This window comes from Notolabrus celidotus, chromosome 11 (genome assembly GCF_009762535.1).
Source record: "Notolabrus celidotus isolate fNotCel1 chromosome 11, fNotCel1.pri, whole genome shotgun sequence".
NCBI lineage: Eukaryota > Metazoa > Chordata > Actinopteri > Labriformes > Labridae > Notolabrus > Notolabrus celidotus.
In genome coordinates this window covers 3,484,632-3,507,554 of record NC_048282.1, presented here as the reverse complement: position 1 = coordinate 3,507,554, position 22,923 = coordinate 3,484,632, and the positions used below count along the sequence as shown (strand labels likewise).

Below are 22,923 nucleotides of genomic sequence, written 5' to 3'. Positions count from 1 at the left end.
GAAACAAACGTATTATTTATTACTTAAGGCAGTGATTTAAAGGGAAACATGCTCACTCCAGAGCCTGTGTACTATAGCTAATAAGAATTGCTGCACTCAAACACCATCGCACACATCAATGTCATTTCTCTCTGAGTGACCGATCAAATGCAAGAAGGGACCAGACTGTGGATGATACATTTGGAAACAATAGTGTGAATTGTATGATTCATACTGACTTGTTTTCTTTGAGATAACAATGTTCAGGTCTAGACTAGGGAAGTCAACAATTAATGGAGTATTGATTAATTGATTGTTAAGAACTTACTCAAAAACATTTGTTTGTTTGATTTTCTATCTCGTGGAACAAACATCATGTGGGCTCATATTTGGTTCAGCTATCAGGGAGGTGTTTGAAGTTTAAAGCAGGTTTCATGTGAATCAGCTGACTGAAGGTGTTGCACACAGCAGAGACGCTCAGCTGGGGGCTGCAGCTGAGTGACAGGTCTCCATGAGCGCTTTTTTTCTCCACCATCGGACTGATTATGACTCGGTTGCGCTCCCGGCTGACACCTGACCACGTTCACATGCTTATTTTTCTCAATAAGAACGAGTAGACAGAAAACTGGACACTGAGTCTGAAATATGTTTCTGTTCAGTTCCCTTGTTGAAGTCTGAGCCTTCACTTTATGACTGTATGTCCGCAGAGATTATGATCCTGCTCCACACGTTGATATTCAGCGTGTTTAACATTTTGAACACCTCAATATCATCTCTAGCTATTCAATACTGTCAGTTATATACACTGTGTTGTAAAGGAAAATTTGAATCAGGGGAAAAAACCTATGTTGCATTATATTTGACATGGAAAACATTTACGTCTTTTTTAATGATGACTCAATCATTGATCGTTAACATTTCTAAAGATCGATCACGGAAAATACTTGACATTTACATCCTAGTCTAGACACAATGCTGCTGCTTATTTTTGTTGTTTTTGTATTTCTTTTTGAAATGTTCATGAATAAAAGAAAATAGAACCAATCAGAGCAACTTAAAACAACATAATGGTCATAGAGAGTCATGCCATCTTTGGTATTGTGGTGTGGTTTCTCAGTGACATGTTACCTTTTATTATTTCCTCATTAAAGGCAGTTAAGTCTCTGCCTCCAAAACATAAAGAACAGTCTGAATTATGGGGATACTTCACAACATTTCTGGTCAAACTCAGCTCTGCTCTTTAAACCACTTTTTCTTTAGAAAATAATAAATACGAAATTTGAAAATATGTCATAGAAGGGGTATAGAAAACACATTTTGAAAAGCATTCAGGAGTAAATCTGGGTGTAAGTTCGGACAGTGCCTTGTGCTATGATTAGATGCTAAGAGGTTCATAAACACACCTCTATTTTTGCTTTCTGACTACAGTAATGGGGTTAAAAGTCACACAGAGACAGGTGTTCTTTATGAACAGTCAACCTCAAAGGGCCTCTGACAGTTTGAGCCGTTGACATTTGTCACTTTGCATTTGTTAAAAAAATAAGCACATTGTTATTGTTAATCCTTGACTAGTGCTCACCCTCCCTCCTGCTTTCAGGTTGTTCAAATATAACGTGTCATACCTGAGTGTAGTCCTCCAGTGGCCTGTAAATGTCAGTGTCTGGGACCTGCCCTAACAGGGAGTATTTGGGTCTGGAAACACACCAAACAAAGAACAATTTGTTTACTCAGTAATCGGGTGTGAACTGTAAGAGAAGATGTGAGTTCACTTTTGGGTGTGTTGATTAAAAGCTCAACGTGTTCAACTTGTCACATTCTCCTACTGATCAATCAACATTAGTCAATGCTGCTGTGGGTGTGTGAGCCCGGAGGCGGTGTGTTCTTACAGCTGCGTCCTGAAGATGACGGTGAGCATGGAGAAACCAATGGAAGCAGCCAGACCCAGGTCAGGGTTGAACAGCACAGTGAGGATGAAGGTGACCACCCAGATCACCTGAGACAGAGATTAAAAAGCAAGATTCAATACAACAGCAGTGAGGAGTGAATCAAGGCAGCATTTCCTGTGACTCTTAAATGTAGTGCTCATGGATATGAGATCAAAAAGACTTAATGTGGAATGAAATATAACTTCATTGTTGTGCCGTGGATGGCAGCCTCTGAGATTATTCAATAAAACTGTGGCTTTTTAAAGAAAATAGTAGCTATCAGAAACTCACTATCATTTACTTAAGTAACAGACATCCCTACATTTCCCTCCAGACTCAGCTGTTCTCTAACGTATCTAGACTATCTCTCCACCCAGCAACATGTTCTTTATGTACGGGGACTGATCCCTTCCAGGCAGCTGATGTGGATATTTCTTGAAGACACACCACTACATGGACCATGTGGGGGTATTTAACGCACAAGTGCACACGGACTCACTCGTTAACACTGATTGGAATGGGTTTCTGAATGGCCTTAATGTGCAATATGGGGCACCGTTTGTATGGCCTCTGAAACTGCCTTTCCAACATTTTTATAGTGGGCAGTCCAGTTGGTTATTCCACTAGGCATCAGTGTGAATTAGTGTGGGGCATCGTTACTACCAAAATAAAAGCTTCATAAAGCCAAACTGATATCCTAACCATAGTCTGTCAGTACTGACTCCTACGGGTTATAGCCAGACTGCCCGCTGAAAAAATGTTGCAAAGGCAGTTTTGGAGTCCACAAAGAGATTTCACAACATCAGAGACAGGACTGACCCAGTCTATGGTACGGACAAGCTAAGATGCTATTGCTAAGTCTGTTTCGCTTTATGAAGCTTTTATTTTGGTATTTCTGCTAGGCTGCAGTGTGAATTTACATATCAGCTAAATATTTAGGATTGCAGAGCAACATTTAACATTTCTATTTAACATTTAGATTAAACATTTAACATTTTTATTTAACATTTCTATTTAAATTTTAGATTTAACATTTAAAATTTCTATTTAACATTAAAATGTATATTTAAGATTTAACATTTAAAATTTCTATTTAACATTTAAAATTTTTATTTAACATTTAAAATTTCTATTTAACATTTCTATTTAGAGCTAACATTTAAATTTAAAGATTTAACATTTATATTTAACAATTAACATTTATATTTAACACTTCCATTTCTATCTCTATTTAACATTTAAATTTAAAGATTTAGCATTTAGATTTAACAATTAACATTTAGATTTAACATTTAGATTTAACATTTATTGTTAGATTTAACAATTCAATTCAACAAAACATTTAGATCATTTTATTTTTATATTCATATTTAGCATTTGGATTTAACATTAATTGTAAAATAAATATACTCGTCACAACAAAGTTAATTGTAAAGAAGATCCCATATATTGCTCTAAATGTGATAAAAAAAAAGTGACTTTTTAAAATTAAAATTATGTTTTTATGACATTTGGGGACTAAATGTTGAGAATTGTTGCCTTTATTCTCAGTGTGCACAACTTTACAAACGGCGCCCAATAGTGCAGAGACACTCTTCCCTCAGAGAGTCTAGGTTACAATTATCACCAAACATTTTGACACAGAATTAATGTGAATGTGTTCAAGAAAGCATTGTCTTCACATTGCTCAGTTCTGCATGTTAACATGTTAAGGTTAAAGTGCTGCATTAGCTTGTCCTTATTTTGTCATTATAACACATACGTCTCATTTATTCACATATTTTTATTGATGCTCTTGAACGTTTTGGCAACTTTCAGAGCTTTTAGATGGGCCTGAGAATTTTTTATTAATTTTGTGATTTTTTTTTCAGCAGGTGATATATATGTTTCATATATTTAATATAGTGTCCCTGTCAGTCATTGGCCTTTAGTCCATGTGATCGTCCTAACTTATGCTGTCCCTGGCTGTAATAAAGTGAGTGTTAACATGCTGACGGTATGTAATATATAGCTCTTCAGTGCCTCTATTCAGAGGGTGGAACAGTGGCGGAGCATGAAAACTGGCAGAGAGAGTGGGAGACGACATGCAGCACAGGGTCACCAGTTGGATTTGAGCCAAAGACGCTGCCTGCTTTGAAGACTGCGGCCTCTGTGCATGAGTGGCATGATTTAAAGGGATAGTTGGGTTTTTTGAAGTGTGGTCGTATGAAGCACTGGTCGGGGAGCCAGTCATCTCGGCCCCTTTATTGAGAAACCAGCTGGAGAACCAACACAGAAGCTATGTTACCACTGCAGATGGTGTCAGCTCTACCACCTAATATAGCTTATTGAAGACAGTCTGGCCCAAACTCTAATGTTGGCTTAAGTGTATACACTATTTAGAAAATCGTTAGTGCTTTGCCATCAGAGAGCTCATTAGTTTTTGCACTACAGGTGTGTCCCTCTGCCAGCAGTGGGTCAGTTCATTGTGCCAACAATGTGCTAGTCACCTTGACTTTTGCCCATTATAGTGACATGTTAAGATTTTGATATTCTTGCATCTTCGTTTGACATAATATTAAGCAGCAAATGCTGAACATTAACCTGCTGAGACAGAAATGGCTGTGGAATCTGAAAGAGTCTGAAAAAACAACAACTTTCCCTTTAACCATTCAGCTAAAGCAATGTTGCATGTAATGTTAAGCATCCAAATCAGAAACATACACTTAAGCAGTGTTGTGCGTGAATGCACTAAAATGAACATGCTCATATTTTGGTGAACGGTGAACTGTACGGCTCAGTTTGCAGCTCATGAACGTGAACGTTGTTCACTCTGGACCCAATGGGCTGGTCTGGTTTTAGAGAGGTGTAGCTTTTTGAGAATGAGGAATAGTTTTCATTAGTGTTTGTTCAGTGTTTATTTACCCTTAGTCATTTTATCTTAGGGGATGCTCCCTGTGTATTAGATGTTAAAGTCGGATCCTTTATCCAAATATTCAGCTGACAGGTTGGAGAGTTAGATGTGTGTTTCTAAGTTTTCATAGCTGCAGATTTTCTTGTCTTTTAGTTTAGTAAATGTCAATGATTAAGGACTGGAGACTGAAGTCTAGGAGACTCTACTGGAAAATAATATAGATGCAGATAAATAGTTCATTTTTTGGACCATGAACTTAGTTAAGCCACGCAAAGTCAGTGACATCTTTTAAATCTCTTCTTAAGAATCACTTTTACAGACTTGCTTATATGTGACTTCATCCTTTTAACCACTTTTACTTCTATTTTATTATTATTTTTAGCTTTTGTCAAACTAATTAATTCTTTTAGATTGATTTGATTATTTTATTTGATTATTTATTGTTTTAATTTATTTCAATTGTTTTCATTTATCATTCTAATGTTCCTAATTTATACTTTTCCCTTTTTTCCAAAATTTCCCAATGTGATGTCATCCTCTCATTCTGAAAACCTCTTTTATTGCTCTTTTAATGCCTTTATTTAATTATCCATTTTTATTTAATTTATTTATCCTTGAAAAACCTCTTAAACAATGATGTATTGGTCTATTGTCTCTCCACTTCTTTCTGTTTAATTTATTTATTCTTTTTAACATCACGTTGTACTCTGTTCTGCATTGTTAAAATTCCTCCTCCCTGTCTGTCAAAAGGTTGACTTTGAGATTTGAACAATGCTTTGTTTGTCAAAGCACTTTGTAAAAAATGTTTAAATGTGCTATATGAATAAAGTTGTATTATTATTATTATTATTATTATTATTATTATTATTATTATTATTATTATAGTTAAAATGTTAAAGAAGCTGACTTTGTTCATTTTTTTTGTGTGAACTTGCACAACACTGCATTTAGGATACAGAAAGCTTTGATTTAATGTGTAAACTAAAAAGAGAAATCAGCTAGTGCAGCACATACTGTAACCAACATACAGACTTATCCAACTTACAACATTTCAACCTGTCTTTTTCTAACTCCAGGTCCACTCACCATGTCTATTTTGTTGCTTCTCCACAGCACAGGGATGTCCAGGAATTGTTTCATCATGCCATGAAGGTTGACATAGATGATGGCAGCCAGCATTGCCTGCAAAGTGAGTCAGATATAATACATTTTAAATGGATTTAGTTTCAACATTACACTTATTTTATTTGGACTATTTTCAATAATATATAGGCATTAAATGATGCAAATCATCAAAATCTGTTTTTATCAGCTTTCACACAGCATTTTAACTATGAACAAGGGTTGTACTTTATCAGGCATTATATCTTCTGTACAGCTTAGTAACATTTTCCTTTTCAGGTGAATGGCTGTAGATAAATCTAGATACGGTTAATAAACTGCCAAGATGTTTTAAAATAGTCAGCAGCTTTACTTCAAAGCTGGAGAAACATTTGTAAACAGTCTCAAGGCAACAGAACTTCACTCTTTTTACATTTCCCTTTCTCCCAGAGTGCTTTGTGGTTTATCTTTTAGCAGATACATTCACTCCCAGGCTCGGACACGTGTGTGCACAGGCAGCCGTGCACACACGTGAACACATGCAAACACACACACACACACACACATTACCTTGGGCAGCTCTTCAAAGAGAGTTCCAATCCAGAGGGTGATGAAAAGGATAACTACCGCCGATAGAGCTCCAGCAACCTGCAGCGAGAGAGAGGAGAGATAGAGACGTGATGAGTGGGAATGAGGAGAGAGAGATTGGAGGACGAGAGCTGAAGAAACAAATAGAGGAAGGATGGACGATGTGGTGCCTGTTTGAGTGAATTGGTTTGTGATTATCAGAGAAGTCAAAGCATCAGCAGTTAAAGCCTCCTCTCTCGTCTGTGTTGGGCCTCAGCTGATTAATGGTCGTTGTCGGATGTGATTCGTTTAGTCTTTCAGCAGATTAGTGTCTGTGGAGGTGGACTTCAATGATTTGGGCAAAAATTGATTCCCCAAGTGATTTTTAATGGTGCTACTTATCAAACTAACATTAATTATAAGCAGCTTTTCACTCAGATGACCTTTAAGATTATACAGGTTTGTGGCTGTGAGCTAAGAGAGTCGGGATGACAAACTCCTGATGTGACCGTGTCAAATTTAAATATGCCAGTCATAGAAACCAATGAGTATCTCTCTCAATATTCTTTGGAATAAAATTCACATGTTGGTCCAGTTTTCTATCAAATGTTGAGTTTCAATGATTGTGACTTCATTTTAAAGGTGACATATCATGCAAAATGGACTTTTTAATGGTTCTTTCCCTGAAATATGTTTCCCTGGCATGTCTACAAACCCCCCGAGAATGAAAAAAATCCATTCTGCCCCTGTTCTGATTTCTCCACCTTTCTGTAAATGTGTGTGAAACGAGCCGTTTCAGACTCCCGTGTTTTTGTTACGTCACAACAATATCCGGTCTGTCGCGGAGTCAGAGCTCGGAGCTTGTTCAGCCCATAGACTGTATAAAATAATACTGAATCATCCCTCTGTTATTCATTACCTGCACACATGTGTGCTAACAAGGAGCTTAGGAGGGAGGCATGCTAGTTGTAGGCTGTCTTAATAAACACAAAGGTCGGTTTTACTCCCCACGTCTGCAGATTTGAAGATCTAGTGGATGATTTTTATTTATCATGGATAAGTGCTAGCGCTAGTTAGCATAGCCACATAGCTACATGTTGGTAGCTGTGTACCAAGAAACACGTCGACATACTGATAAATAAAACAACAAGAAACCCTAAATCTGTGACCAATCGTTCAGAAAGGTCCTGATGCAGGTGCCTCTCCGTCAGGATCAGATTCTGGATCAGATTCAGAGGGTTGAAGTAACGTGATCTCTGAGCAGCCGTGTATATTCAGCCAACATGTAAACATTAGATCAACGTGCTGGAGAGCCGAGGCACATCCACTTCCTGAGGGGGCGTGGTCAGAGAGAAAACAGCCTGTTCTGAGGAGGACTGAAGAAGAGGGTTTTTCAGGCATTCCAAAACCTGATTTCAAAGTGTTTTTTTGAGCATAAACTTTAAAGACATGTTTTGGGGACCTCTTAGACCAATATATGTTGATGAAAAAAGTGTGATATGTCACCTTTAAACTATTCTTGGTGGAGCCGACATGTGCAGAAGTGATCTGGATACAGCTGCAGGACTGATGCCACACCCACTCCCCAAACCAAAACTCACATCTGACTTATAATTAAAATATCAAAGATCCCTCAGGTTGGTGAGGTCCACAGATGAGACAATTCTTGTGCTGAGTTTAAACCATAGACTTTATAAATAATGGACGTAGTCTCTGTGACGTCCCCCATCTGTTCCTGAGCTCTGTTTTGAAGCCAATTGTCGGTGGGAGCCATATTGGAATTGTTGAACTCAACCAAACTTAGTGTGAGGTAAAGAGGCGGGTTTTGAGCCTCCTAGCCAACAGCTATGTGTTCCCGCCTGTCTATCAAGTCTGTCATGACCTTAAATGCGCAAAACTTGTAATCTTATTATCTTCTGAACTGTGGCGTTAGAAAAAAATTTAACCCTGTACAAGTAAACTTAAGACTTACATTTTGAATCTAGCTTTTAATTTGGAGTAATTTATTTCTAGCCATGGACTGCATTATTATAATCATTGCTTTAACATTTATTTAATTATTTATCTATCTATTTGTTTCCTGTATTCATTTATTTTTCTGTATTGATTTTATTTTATTTTTAAATATTTTATTTATAAGATAAGATAAGATATTACTGTATTGATCCCCCGGGGGGGAAATTCATTTGTTACAGCAACCCAGACATAAGTACAATCAAGAAGAAGTTTCAATAAGTAAAAATAAAATAAAATAAATTAAATTAAATTAAATTAAATTAAATTAAATTAAATTAAATTAAATTGAATTAAATTAAAATAAGTAAAAAATAAAAATAGATAAATAAAGCTAGAATAAAATTCAATAGAAGTCATTACAGGCAGTATTAAAACATTTCAGTAGTGACAGGTTGACATGGTGTGATTATGATTGGTAATGACAGATTAAGCAATAAATAAAAAATAATACGGGAATGCAATATGACATATGACATATATAATAGTGCCTTTTATAGTTTTACCATTTCCGCTGTTTTCTGTCTCTGTTCTTTTGTGAAGCACTTTGGGCTGCATGTTCGTATGTATGAAAGGTGGAAAAACTCTCAGAACAAGTGGCAAGTGATGTTGCTACACCTAGCACCTGTAAGTTCAGCCTGTCACACTGGAGTGAGGTGGGTCAAGCAACTATTAGTTCTCAATGCTGGGTTGATTGAGTTCTCAGGGCAAACAAATCACTCCAGGGGTTCGATTGGATGCGAGCCAAGATCAACTCTTCAAGGCGATCTTGGCTGGCTTGTTTTGTTTTGCATCAAAGTGAGATTGTTGTGTTCAAATATGTCCAAACGAAGGGTTTCCTCCTAACGATTTTGCTCTGATTTATTTTTCTTTTGCATGAATACAAGGAGGGAAAAGTCAGAGCGTTTTTCCCGTTCCTTTCCTTTTTTCATAAGCTCTTTGAGAAAATTTTGGTACCTCTTTTGTACCTCTCACATATCTTGTGCTGCACATGTTTTCAAATCCTTAATCAAGAATCATGCTAGCTCTGTTTGTACCTAGGTAGGTTGATTGTTTTAGACCTTTTATTTGTATATACTGTATTCTTTCTTTCTCTAGCTGAAATAAAAGCCATATTCAAGCTGTATTTTTTTAGCACAAATCTCTTCCTTCCCTTTTTTAACTTCCAGATGTATCACTGGTTGAGAATCTTTTCTGTGAAAATGCAAATAAAGGATGTTTCAGCAGCGGGGCGTACATGGAAATAATCAATCTTCCCACTGATGGTGTCATTTACTCTTTAAGGTTATGAAGAGACATTAACTCAGTCTGTTTCATTAACATCGAAAAACTTTAAGAGCTTTAAGAGTCAAATACCCTTCATACTTGCAGTACCTCAGGCTAGATCTACTTTGCCTATTGACTCTGAAATAACACTGAATGTAATCTGCACTGTCATCTTAACCTGCATCCCCAGAAGTAGTAAAACAACATAACCAATGTGTTACTCAAGGTCACTTCAGATTTATGACCACTTATACCAACCTGAGTCTTCCCCCCTGTGCTCTCCTGAACCATCGTACGAGACATGGAGCAGCTGATGGCAAAACACTGGAAAAATCCTCCGACCGTGTTGCTCAAACCGAGGGCGATGAGTTCCTAAACCGAGAAGAAACACATCGTTTAAATACAGGACAGTAATCTTAAAGGGATAGTTTATCTACCAGCTTCATACCTGGTTGCTGTCCACCTTGTACCCATACTTGAGGGCAAAGATTCGCCCCAGTGAGATGGCAATGCCGTAGCCAACCACAGCCAGAGCGAAGGCATCGCCGATCACCTGACCAAACAGAGAGGCTGTTGGGATAACAGGGGGCTGGAGACTGGTGGACACAGACAGGGTACATAACGTCAGCCTTACGCTTCACATGTGTAGACACTTATTCCTGTGTGTGTTTCTCACCCTGAGGGAATCAATCCCACCACCTCCACTGCGTATTTGTCATTCAGGTTCACTTGCCAGGAGATGACTGTAGCAATGACGACCTACAGAAAGAGATCGTAAAAGATCAACATCCAACCATCCATATAAAGTATACAGATGATTATAGATGTTTGTGTACTTACACCAAGCAGCTCCACGGGTATAGGAATGGGTAGTTTTTTACTTAAGTATGTGTTGAGCTCCTTCATCAGGATGAGGCCGACTATAGCGACAATACTGACCACAAGAGTGCCAATGTTTGTCTCAGGGAGAAGATAACACACCTCCAACACAGTCTGTAGAGAAGGACACAATAATATAATACTTTAATTATGGTGAGGGAAAACACGAGAGAAAGATAGCTTCAGTACTTGAGCGCCAAATCCCAACAAATGTTATCTGAAGACTCTTTGCAAACAGAGCAGTTTTAGACCGTACTCTATGTTCTATTATTAACAAAAGGTGCATTTCAATCTTTTAGCCCCCAGAACTACTTTACCCTGAACTAAAAGGTTCCTGTGCCCCCATTGTTGTCTGCGTTTCGACCGTGGGCTGAAGTCCCGAGTAGTTTCCAAATCAGGCCAGTGACGTATGGAGAAAAAAAAAAGTAAATGCACTACACCACCAGACCAGTAGAGGGCAGTAAAACAAAGAGGAATGCCATTCATCACAGATGACACCATAGAAGCAGACGGACAGGCTGGTGTCAATATGAGCAACACAGCAGTTAGCCTGTTAGCATGAAGAGACTCAGCTGGTCTGTTTTAGATGGTGCTATATTTCATCACAGATGGATTCACTGAATCAACACGTGAGAGGAGATAAGCGCGAGTAGCAAAGACGTTTCAACACGGCTTTAAAATCCTTTTGAACTCAAAAAGCCGTGGCAGAGATCGGCCGGTGTTTTGGTTTAAACAGCGACCCTGTTAACTGGAGACTTTCAGCCGGATGCATCCCTCATAAACGTCTTTAGACCATCATTAAATATCTGATGAGGATATTTTGAAATCTTAATAAAGACTAAACTAGTTTGCATTCCCAGGAACTCCCTCTGTGTTTCAACAGCTGTGTAAACTCCACAAACACTGACACGTTCAGCTGAAGGTCTCCAGGGGGGAGATTATCTACCCCTGAATTAAATTTAGACCCTTGGTCCACCAGTTGAAACGCACGTAGTTCCGGAGTAAAGTTTCTTCGGTCGAAAAACGCATAAAGACCCAACATCAAGACCGGATAAGATCCAGTCCCATCTTACAGACAGGACTCAGTCTGATCTCATCTTAATCCACCATTAGCAGAGCACTTTGCAGCATTTAACAAGTTACAGTGGCAAGGACAAACTTCCTTTAACAGGCAGAAACCTCCAGCAGGACCAGACTCATGTTAGACACACATCTGCTGAGACCGTGTTGGAGAGAGGGATAGAGGGAGATGAAGAGAGAGATGATAGTAAAAAAGTTTTCAATTTAGCTCTACTCTGTTTTTGTTTGTTTTCCTAAGTTAGATTTTTGGTCATTTTTGCCTTTAGTGGATATGAAAGCTGGACAGAGACAGGACATGTGGGGAGCAGAGAGAGGGGGAAGACCTGCAGCGAATACAAGAGGCTGGAAGTCCAACCTGCGACCACTGCAACAAGGACTATTGCCTCTGTATATGGGGCGCGTGCTTAGACCGCTAGGCCAACTTTGCCCCAGCTCTACCTTGATGAATAAAAATAGCAAGCATTTTAAGTTTTTCTTACATATATCAATGAGAAGGGTCCACTGTGTCTCAGTGGGCTGATGCCAAACGTGTACTTGAGCTGGGACACGATGACGTGGATGGCAGCCCCTGTGGTGTAACCTCGAACCAGCGGCTCAGATAGGTAGGTCACCACGAAACCGAACTGGACCAGGCCGAGCAGAATCTAAAAACATGATGCACAAAACGGACAAACACAAAGAAAAGACACAAAGATTTAAAACAAGCTGTAAGGCTTCTGGTTTGATGATGAGAAATAGAATAGTAGGAGTAATGAGAGCTTTAAGTTGATTTAGGAATTGATGTGATCGAAACAAAATATCTCTATTACCATGGTCCAGGTTTTTAGTTCTTCATAATAACCAACAAAAAACTGACTCCTATATTTGACTAAACAAGAGTATCATCATATCTCCTCACCTGAAATAATCCAGATAATAAGGTGACCGCTGCAGCCACTCGCACTCTCTCAGCATCTCTGGAATCCTCATCCACTATACTGGTGTTTGTCACGTTGTCCCACATCATGTAGTTGGAGTCTGGGGCTAATCGGTCCGTCACCCCTCCTATCATCACACTCATCACTGCGTATGTTCCTGAAGAAGAGAGGCAGAAATACACGTTTCACTTAAAGCTGCTGAATGGATATTTTAGAAGACATTTCCTGCTACACACACTGAAATGACATATTTGTCCGGGTACTATTAGAACATTTCTCTCTGAGAAATGTGGGCATTTTTGAACCATGTTGTAAATTAAAGGTTGTATTTTCTGTCCTTTTTCAATGATTTGACATACATTGGATGGCGAATGCTGTTTTTCCACTTAAAGGTGACATATCATGCAAAATTGACTTTTTAATGGTTCTTTACCTGAAATATGTTTCCCTGGCATGTCTACAAACCCCCCGAGAATGAAAAAAATCCATTCTGCCCCTGTTCTGATTTCTCCACCTTTCTGTAAATGTGTGTGAAACGAGCCGTTTCAGACTTCAGTGTTTTTGTTACGTAACAACAATATCCGGTCTGTAACGGAGTCAGAGCTCAGAGCTTGTTCAGCCCATAGACTGTATAAAATAATACTGAATCCCCTCCTCCGTTTTTCATTACCTGCACAAATGTGTGCTAACAAGGAGCTTAGGAGGGAGGCATGCTAGTTGTAGGCTGTCTTAATAAACACAAAGGTCGGTTTCACTCCCCACGTCTGCAGATTTGAAGATCTAGTGGATGATTTTTATTTGTCATGGATAAGTGCTAGCGCTAGTTAGCATAGCCACATAGCTATATGTTCGTAGCTGTAGCTGTAGCTGTAGCTGTAGCTGTAGCTGTAGCTGTAGCTGTGTACCAAGACACACGTCGACATACTGACAAATAAAACAACAAGAAACACTAAATCTGTGACCAATCCTTCAGAAAAGGTCCTACTGCCTTTCTGGCAGAGGTCGGTTTTACTCCCCACGTCTGCAGATTTGAAGATCTAGTGGATGATTTTTATTTATCATGGATAAGTGCTAGCGCTAGTTAGCATAGCCACATAGCTACATGTTCGTAGCTGTGTACCAAGACACACGTCTACATACTGATAAATAAAACAACAAGAAACACTAAATCTGTGACCAATCGTTCAGAAAGGTCCTGCTACAGGCGCCTCTCCGTCAGGATCAGATTCTGGATCAGATTCAGAGGGTTGAAGTAACGCGATCTCTGAGCAGCCGTGTATATTCAGCCAACATGTAAACATTAGATCAACGTGCTGGACAGCCGAGGCACATCCACTTCCTGAGGGGGCGTGGTCAGAGGGAAAACAGAGTGTTCTGAGGAGGACTGAAGAAGAGGGTTTTTCAGGCAGACCAAAATCTGATTTCAAAGTGTTTTTTTGAGCATAAACTTTAAAGACATGTTTTGGGGACCTCTTAGACCAATATATATTGATGAAAAAAGCGTGATATGTCCCCTTTAACACTCAGAGAAGAGAAATAAAAAGCATACTTGTAACATTGGTTGAGGTATTTCCCTTGGCTTGAGTTGAAGTTGAATAGTTCTTATGAATTCTTCCTTCGTTCATCAACTATTTCTTCAGATTTTTACTTAAAGGTGACATATCGTTGTGCGCCAGCAACGCATATAGTACGAGGTACGAGCGTGAGGTAGTGACGTGATAGGGTTGCGGACGGCCGAGGTAAACCTCAACTGGTTTTTGTTTATCTTAATGTGCCGTGTGGTTGTTGTTGTATGTAAGTGGTTAACGTTCATGTATTTTGTTGCAGATTGCCACTTTTGCCTTGTCTTTTTGGTGTCTTTTTGTCTCTTTTTGCCTTTCTATTTAGCTTGTGTTTGTTTTGTTCTTTTTGTCTTGAGTTAAAGACTCTGCTCAGTAACAGTGTGATTTAGTAGACTCTACTCCAGGCATGTCCAAAGTACGGCCCGGGGGCCAATTGCGGCCCAAGGTCCATTTATTTATGGCCTCAAGCTTCCATCTTAAATTGTGTTATTAATAGCAAAGAAATTAATCACCTTCTGAATCATCTGTACATTTGCAGTTTCTTTCAAGCGCACAAACAAAACTTAAGTCAATTCAGAAACGTCTCAAAAAGCTTCATATGGACTACCTGTCTAAAGCCAAAGCACTGGGGATTCTGCAGGACAGCAGTAAAGAAGAAACACAAGAACTCTTAAAGTTGACAGGTTTTCAAATTAAAGTTTTTATCATGATGTGAAAATGTTCTTGATGAACACAAAAGGTCAGAAGACACAAAAGAGGACACAAGACAAGATAAAAATTATGCAATTGTGCAGAAAAGGCAAAATTTTGTGCATAAAAAATTTTCAGAAGCCAGGAAAATAATTATTTTGTTCTTAAAATGTTGTCTGCTAGAAGAAGATAAAGTTTGCTAATGTTTACATGGCTTGTGGAGAACTGAGGACTTCCTAGTTACTGATTTATTGTAAAAAAAAATTAAAATAATTGTTATTAAATAGAGATTTCATATATAACTTTTAGGATTCCAAAGTCTCAGTAGGAGCCACTGGCCCTGAGGTATTCTGACAACATCATATGTGGCCCTCTTTGAAAAAAGTTTAGACACCCCTGCTCTACTCAGTAACAGTGTTGAAGTATCCCTGTCCAGGCTGTGTAAGCAGCCGTGGCTGTAGCTACAGTTTACTGTCAGGCTTTTTCATGTTCTTTGCATGCTTCTAATTTATTAACTAGATGTGTGTTATTGTCGTGAGTGTGCCGTGTTTATAGGCCTGATTCAGATAACCTGGCTGCAGTTGGCGGTGTCCTTCTAACACTGATTTCTAGTAGGTCTGTCCAAGGTTGAAGTAGTAATTATTATTGTGTTTTAAAACTATTTGTCTGCCAATTAAATAAAGATTGTATATATATTTATTTGTGAACTAACCTGTGTATTGTTAAAGGGGCAACCCTCTGTTAAAGGGTCGGTAACTAAAAATAAGTATATTGTTAAAACTCTTTGGGTGAAAGTCCCAAGGTGGCGTTGTTGGTATTTTATCTTCTAAACCCAGAAATCCCTTTCCAGCCCTAGCTTGGTTATACAAAGGTCGGTTTTACTCCCCACGTCTGCAGATTTGAAGATCTAGTGGATGATTTTTATTTTTCATGGAAAAGTGCTAGCGCTAGTTAGCATAGCCACATAGCTACATTTTTGTAGCTGTGTACCAAGACACACGTCTACATACTGACAAATAAAACAACAAGAAACACTAAATCTGTGACCAATGCTGCAGGCGCCTCTCCGTCAGGATCAGATTCTGGATCAGATTCAGAGGGTTGAAGTAACGCGGGTCTGTGAGCAGCCGTGTATATTCAGCCAACATGTAAACATTAGATCAACGTGCCGGAGAGCCGAGGCCACATCCACTTCCTGAGGGGGCGTGGTCAGAGAGCTCATTCTCATTTAAAGGCACAGACACAGAAAACAGCCTGTTCTGAGCAGGGCTGAAAAAGAGGGGTTTACAGGCAGACCAGAATCTGATTTCAAAGTGTTTTTATGAGCAATAAACTTTAAAGACATGTTTTGGGGACCTCTTAGACCAATATATATTGATGAAAAAGAGCATAATATGTCACCTTTAAATTAGCTCTAAAGAAGATTTCTAAGAGAAGTCTGATTCATGAACCTGTTCTCAAACATCATTATGTTCTCACCTGTGTTCTTAACGTGATGGGTGCCATGTCCTCGTTAGTTCAAGGCTCGTTATAGTGTTTCTTTACCTGTAGTGTCATGAGTCTATGTTTAGTTCAGTTTCTCCATGTGTTTTCTGCCTTGGTTTATCCTGTGTTTGTTCTGTATTAGTTATCATTTGTCTCTCGTTTGCTTTGTGATCCATGTCCCCTGTTGTACTTGTTTCTTAGACTTGTCTTGTGTTCTGTTTTGTAGTTCTGATCCCTGTTTCCAGTTTAGTTACTTTCTGCCCTTGTGTGTTTCCCTCCTTCTGTGATCTCCCTCATTAGTCTCACTTTTTGGATTTCAGTTCTGTAGACATTTCAGTAGTTTTTGTTCTTTTATTATTAAAACCTTTTTATTTTTGATCTGCATCTTGGGTCCTCCTCCTTCGTTTCTCCCCATCGTGACACATAGTGCTGTGTGCACTGACAGAAGTCACACAGAGGACTGAGCAGAGATTTATAGTTTGTATTGGTTGATTGTTTTCTGATATGCCTTATAAATGGAACCTTGAACATTTGATCATGCTTATTGCTTTTATCATTTTTATTGTTATATTAGTTTTAGGATATTTTCACATGTTTAGCTCATAAAATGTGTTCATGTTACATCTGTTTTGTAAGTCTGTATGTAAGGATCTGGTATTTCAATGGCGGCAAAACAAGCTTACTTACAGGTTCATATAAAGTAACCTGAACCTGAACCTGAGAGATGCAGACAGAAAACTGTGGGCCCACATACCAGACAAATAAAGATATAAAAAACTCTTACTTTGGTACATTACACTTTATTATGCTATTTAAGGCTAAATCAGATTAAGTTACGTTACGTTCCTTTATGTTACGTTGCATCATATTACATTATATTATATTATATTTTCACATTTTGCAGTTTAATCCAAGCAATGACTGACTGAAATAAAATTTGACTACTTTTAAATTTGAAACTGTGTTTTAATTATATAAAGGTACTGAATGAAGGGCCCTTTACACACCAGCCCCCCCCCCCCCCCCCCCTTCAGTGTACGAATGTGGTGTGAATGGGTGACTGTGACTTATAATGTCAAAGTGCTTCGAGTAGTCAGAAGAACTGAGAGAGAGAGCAGGATTTAAACACAGTCCATTAACCATTCATACACCTCTTGTTATTCTAGTAGATACATACCGATTGAAATGTGCTTGGATGTGCCGAAGATGAAATAGATCAGGACCGGGTAGAAGGAGGAGTAAAGACCAAAGACTGGAGGAACTGATGCGAGGAGAGCGTAGGCCATACCTGAAAGAAAACAGCAGGGAAACATGAACAAACCAGCTGAAAGAGGAGACTATTGACTTTTAGAAAAGGAGAAGGAACCCTACAATGTGGATTAGCATTTAACTAACACTCTTACAATAACTCCCACTTCATCTCTCTTACTTATTCACCCCCCACACATGTCTATCTCCTACATCCATCCTCACCCTGCGGTAGCTGCATGATGCCCACACTGATCCCAGAGACCAGGTCACCCAGCGCATTGTCTCTGAGGGAGTACCGAGGCAGCCATGACACCACAGGAACACTATCCAGCAGGCACCTCTTCAGCCTGGGACCAGAACACCTGAGAGAGTGTGTCACATTGAGGGAGACACAAAAGAAAAGTTTTCTGTTTGTTTGTTGTATACAGAATACTTTAAAACCAGTGGTGTGGTTTGTGTGGAGTCTGTTGTCTATGTTAACTTGTTTACACACATCTCAGGGTTAATAAATGATATTTTATCCCCTCTGTTGCTGCATGAGTGATTGAAAACATCTCTCAGCCCATGTCATCCTTTAATCATTGACAGTGATCTCACATTTAGAAAGACAGGACTTGCTGGGGGGTTTTTTTGTTTTTATTTATTATTCATCGTGTCGTGCACCTTAAGGTGCCAAGCCCATATGGACTTACAAGACACTACAAAACAAAACAAAATAGGAGCAACAACATAAGAAGAAAAAGAAAAATAGAAGAAAGAAAAGCAGTTACAATACTGCACATGTCCAACAGTGGCCTAAAGTAAAGCACAGAGGTACACTTCAGACATTTGGCAGTGACAACAACTAGATCAGACATAGAGTGTGCTCCTACGCTGCTGAACAGCATTTAACACAAACTGAGCAAACTGGAACACTTTGTGTGTAAACAGGAACTGAAGACGATCTTCATCAGACATGCAAAATAAATCAGGACAGTTTTCTGATATTTTGTTGAAAAGGAGGCACCTGAGATCATGATATGAAGGACAGTAGAATAAAAAGTGCATTTCATTTTCAACTTCCTCCAGATCACACAAGGAACACTTCCTCTCCTCCTCTGGAACAGAGTGGAAGTGACCTGTTTCTAATGCCAGAGGAAGGATACCACATCTCAGCTGAGCACACACAGACCTCTGAGCTCTGGTTAGGTTAAGAGTGACATAAAGCTCAGGCTTTTTTTGAACAGACAATATGTTCTTAGTTTGGGCTTACACCGGACTTCTTCTAACCATTTGTTTTTGTAGGTGTCAAATAGTTGTGTTTTAATCTGACTCACACTACAGGTTAACATGTTTCTATAAATATATTGGAGACCTACCTTGTCAAATATTTTCGCAAGCTCTGAGGTCCAGGTGTAGCTGTTAGAATAATCCCAGTAGAAGATCTGTTTAGTTAGCCGGTTGTCTGGCATATTAATAAATCTATTCCACAGTCTCACCATGTCGCCCATATGCCGTATGTCACAAGGTTCCCATCCCATGTCACCATACAATGCAAGTTTGGGGGCATTTTTATGCACACCCAGAAAATAACGCATAGCTCTGTTCTGAACTGCTTCACACTTAGATTGCTTAAAATAACCTTGTACCTCAAATGACATTACAAAACTGATTCACAGATTTATTTTATCTCCTTCATTCCTAGCGCTTCTGTACACAATAATAACAATAATAATAATAATAATAATAATAATAATAATAATAATAATAATAATAATAATAATACATTTTATTTATAACGCACTTTTCACATAGCTAACTCTAACTATTCTGCCCTTCAGTATACTTTATTTTATTTTAATAAAAACAAAAAAAATTATTCATAAAAGCGCTTTAAAAGTTTCTCTAAGACACATTAAACAAAATAAATTATACAATATTGCAATTAGACTATCTAATAAAAACAAAGAGACATTGTTTAAAAACAATTATAAACTGAAAGCCTTTCTAAATAGGTAGGTTTTGAGCATGGACTGTATAAATAATGGACGCAGTATCTGTGACATCACCTGTCTGTTTCTGAGCACTGCTTTGAAGCCAATTGACGGCGGGAGCCATATTTGAAATTCTGAATACAACCAAACTTAGTGTGACGTAAAGAGGCGGGGTTTGAGCCTCTTAGCCAACAGCTATGTGTTCCCGTCCGGGAGTCAAGTCAGTCATGTCCTTATTTGGGCAAAAACTCATAATCTTAATATCTTCTGAACTGTCGTGTTAGAAAAAAATTCACCCCCCGTACAGTGTGTGCTGATAGAAAAATTAACTACGTAGAGCAAAGCCGTTTTTTGAACCAGACTGTAAACATGTTTATTTCTGCTGTAAAGATCGTCTTCTGTTTCTGCATCCAGCCTCAAGCGGATTCTCAATGAATTGCAGTTTATAACACTTCTGCATTGGCTTCATACTTTGAGACCGGAGGTTGCTGCTTGTTTTTGAGTCCGGATTTGAATTTGGTGAGTGAGGGAGAGAGTCTCAGGTGTTGGGGAAGAGAGTTCCAGAGGATGGGTGCAGCGACAGAGAAGGCCCTGTCCCCCCAGGTTTGGTGCTTGGGTTTGGTGAGAGGGGTGAGGAGGTTGGCGTTGGTGGAGCGGAGGTTGCGGGTGGGATTGTATGGCTGCAGAAGGTCGGTGAGGTTGGAGGGAGCTAGATTATGGAGGGCTTTGTAGGTGATGAGGACGATCTTGTATTCGGGAGGTGATGGGAAGCCAATGGAGGTTCTGGAGGACTGGGGTGATGTGGCCTCTGGAGCGGGAGCGAGTGAGAGGCGTGCAGCTGTGTTTTGTATGTATTGTAATTTGTTGAGGAGGGTGTTGGGTGAACAGTAGAGGATGCTATTGCAATAATCAAGTCTTGAGGTGATGAAGGCGTGGATGAGTGTTTCAGCAGCAGTGCAGGAAAGGGAGGGGCGGAGACGGGCGATGTTTTTGAGGTGGAAGAATGCAGTTTTTGAAATACTGTTAATGTGAAGTTAAAAGTTGAGTGACTGATCGAATTTAATTTAATTTAATTTAATTTAATTTAATTTAATTTAGTTTTATTTTATTTTATTTTATTAATTTTATTCTATATTTATATCTTATTTTATTCCTTCTTCTATTAATATTTTGACTTTCTTACACACTGTTTATAAGAGCTCTGTAATTCCTGAATCTCCCTCCCCAGGATAAATGAAGTATTTCTGATTCTCATTCTTATTCTGAATTCAATGTGTATGGATATGGTGTGTGTTATAATCATGTCAACAAGTGACTGAAATATCATATTATACTTTGAAAAGCTCATTAAAAAATGTCTTCAGAATTGTTTTAAGGAATTCTAAACCTAAGTGAACAAACACGAAAAGTTTAATTATTTTTCCTAAGGCTTGTTATTTCCCTGCCTGAAACTTTTCCTTCAGGTAAGCTTTATTGACATAATAATGCCAGTACTACTTCAGTAGGCAGATGATAAGAAGCAGATAAAGGCTGATTTATAACACAATTGATCTGTTAATATGAGGTACTGAGAAAAAGGTACTGATTATCTGTTTCATGTAATCAAAGGTTAGAAGTTCACCTGAACTATAATTTAGAAGTAAAGCACGTTTTACACAGCACTTTGCTGTTCCCTTGAGAAATCCATCACATGGAGTCTTATCTAAACACTCTGATAGTTCATTAATGAACACGAGTACCTACATTATGAGTACACAGGGCTGGACGTTGCTGCAGCGTGATGAGTGTATGATACAAAAATAATACAAACACAAGACAGAAATCTCAGAGTACAGATGGTTGGGGATCAGCTGTGGGTTTCTTTACCTCATTGACTTTTTGACCTTCTCAGTCCAAGGTGTTTTTGCTTCAGACTTTTCAGCCAGCTCCTCCACGGCTCCTTCATCCAGGATGTCCCTGTCCACGCTGTAGCCCGGTCTCCTCCGCTCAGCCATGGCTACAACTGGCTGGAACACAAACAGAGAAATAGCCACATGCAGAGTTTGTCATTGCAGAAATATATTACCAGTCAAAAGTTTGGACACACCTTCTCATTCAATGGTTTTTATTTATTTAAAATATTTTCAACATTGTAGATTAATACTGAAGACATCCAAACTATGAAATAATCTGGTTTTACCATAATCTGGATTACAACAGTAGTCAAATAGGACTATCCATTGTGTGCTAACCCTACCTCTGAACAACACAACTGATGGTCTCAAACACATTAAGAAGGCAAGTCATTCTACAAATGAACTCTTGACAAGGCTCATGTTAATTAGAAACCATTCCAGGAAACCACTTCATGAAGCAGACTGAGAGAATACCAAGAGTGTGCAAAGCTGTCATGAAGGAAAAAGGGGGCTACTTTACAGAATCTAAAATATAAAACAGATTCTGCTTTGTTTAACACTTTTTTGTTCATTCAATAATTCCATATATGTTCTTTCATAGTTTTGATGTATTCAGTATTCATATATATATATATTCATATATCATATATATTATAATTCAAATAAATACAAACCCTTGAATGAGAAGGCGATTCCAAACTTTTAAGTGGTAATGTACATTTCTTATCAGTGTTCCAAACATTCTGCTATTGTGATTTCATGTGCTTAACAGTATCTCTTAAATGAATCATATATCATAATATGCATGAGGATCCTGGTTTGGACTGTAAATAAGAGTCCAGTCATGATTGCTATGTGACTGAATTGGAAGCAACACTTTGAGACTCAATTAATTACCTTGTGTGGTCCACCTGTAGTCTCAGTAAATGTTCTATGATGTTGAAATTGTTTCCAAGGCCAAACGTTGTCTTCAGGCTTTCACCAAAAGTCCAGCACCTACTGAAGTCCTGAAACGTAGCTTACAAGCTAGGTTTAGGTTGTCTCTCCTTGTCTTATGTTGGTTGTTTTCCCCGGTTCAGTAAAAGTAGATCCAACACCAAGTCTCTCTCTGGTGAGATTGACGTTCTTTCAAGACGGCACATCCATGTTTAAGATGAATTAATCCTTTCTTGTTTGCAGCAGTCGGTGAGCTTAAAGTGGAATCTTATGTAGTGTCCCATCAGATCCAAGCTGCTCCAACACCTGATTACTTTTGTTTAAAACTTACTGAACGAAGTATTTACTTTAAAGTATACAACAATTCAAAGGTCACAAAGACATGAAGAGATATCCTGTGAAGTGTATTATCTCCTCGTTCTTCTCTGTGTCCTCTACGTGCAGTGCCGAGACAGTCTCTGTCTGCGTTATGGCTTCACTGCTTCACCTTCAGACCTTGAAGGAAAACTCA

General features: G+C 38.6%; 1 protein-coding gene across 1 annotated transcript in view; it reads right to left on the bottom strand.

Moving 5' to 3' along the window:
• Positions 1-22,572, bottom strand: part of slc26a6 (solute carrier family 26 member 6) — a 45,666-nt gene extending 23,094 nt beyond the window's left edge. The window contains exons 1-14 of the mRNA XM_034695251.1: positions 22,374-22,572; positions 21,448-21,587; positions 17,831-17,970; positions 17,535-17,645; positions 12,602-12,777; positions 12,183-12,347; positions 10,585-10,737; positions 10,421-10,503; positions 10,193-10,340; positions 10,003-10,116; positions 6,469-6,546; positions 5,884-5,979; positions 1,866-1,972; positions 1,602-1,671 (exon numbers count right to left, since the gene is read on the bottom strand). Coding sequence (XP_034551142.1) covers positions 1,602-1,671; positions 1,866-1,972; positions 5,884-5,979; positions 6,469-6,546; positions 10,003-10,116; positions 10,193-10,340; positions 10,421-10,503; positions 10,585-10,737; positions 12,183-12,347; positions 12,602-12,777; positions 17,535-17,645; positions 17,831-17,970; positions 21,448-21,575 — 1,569 coding nt within the window. The 5' untranslated portion in view covers positions 21,576-21,587; positions 22,374-22,572. The remainder of the gene's footprint in view (positions 1-1,601; positions 1,672-1,865; positions 1,973-5,883; positions 5,980-6,468; positions 6,547-10,002; positions 10,117-10,192; positions 10,341-10,420; positions 10,504-10,584; positions 10,738-12,182; positions 12,348-12,601; positions 12,778-17,534; positions 17,646-17,830; positions 17,971-21,447; positions 21,588-22,373) is intronic.
• Positions 22,573-22,923: the final 351 nt, after the last annotated feature.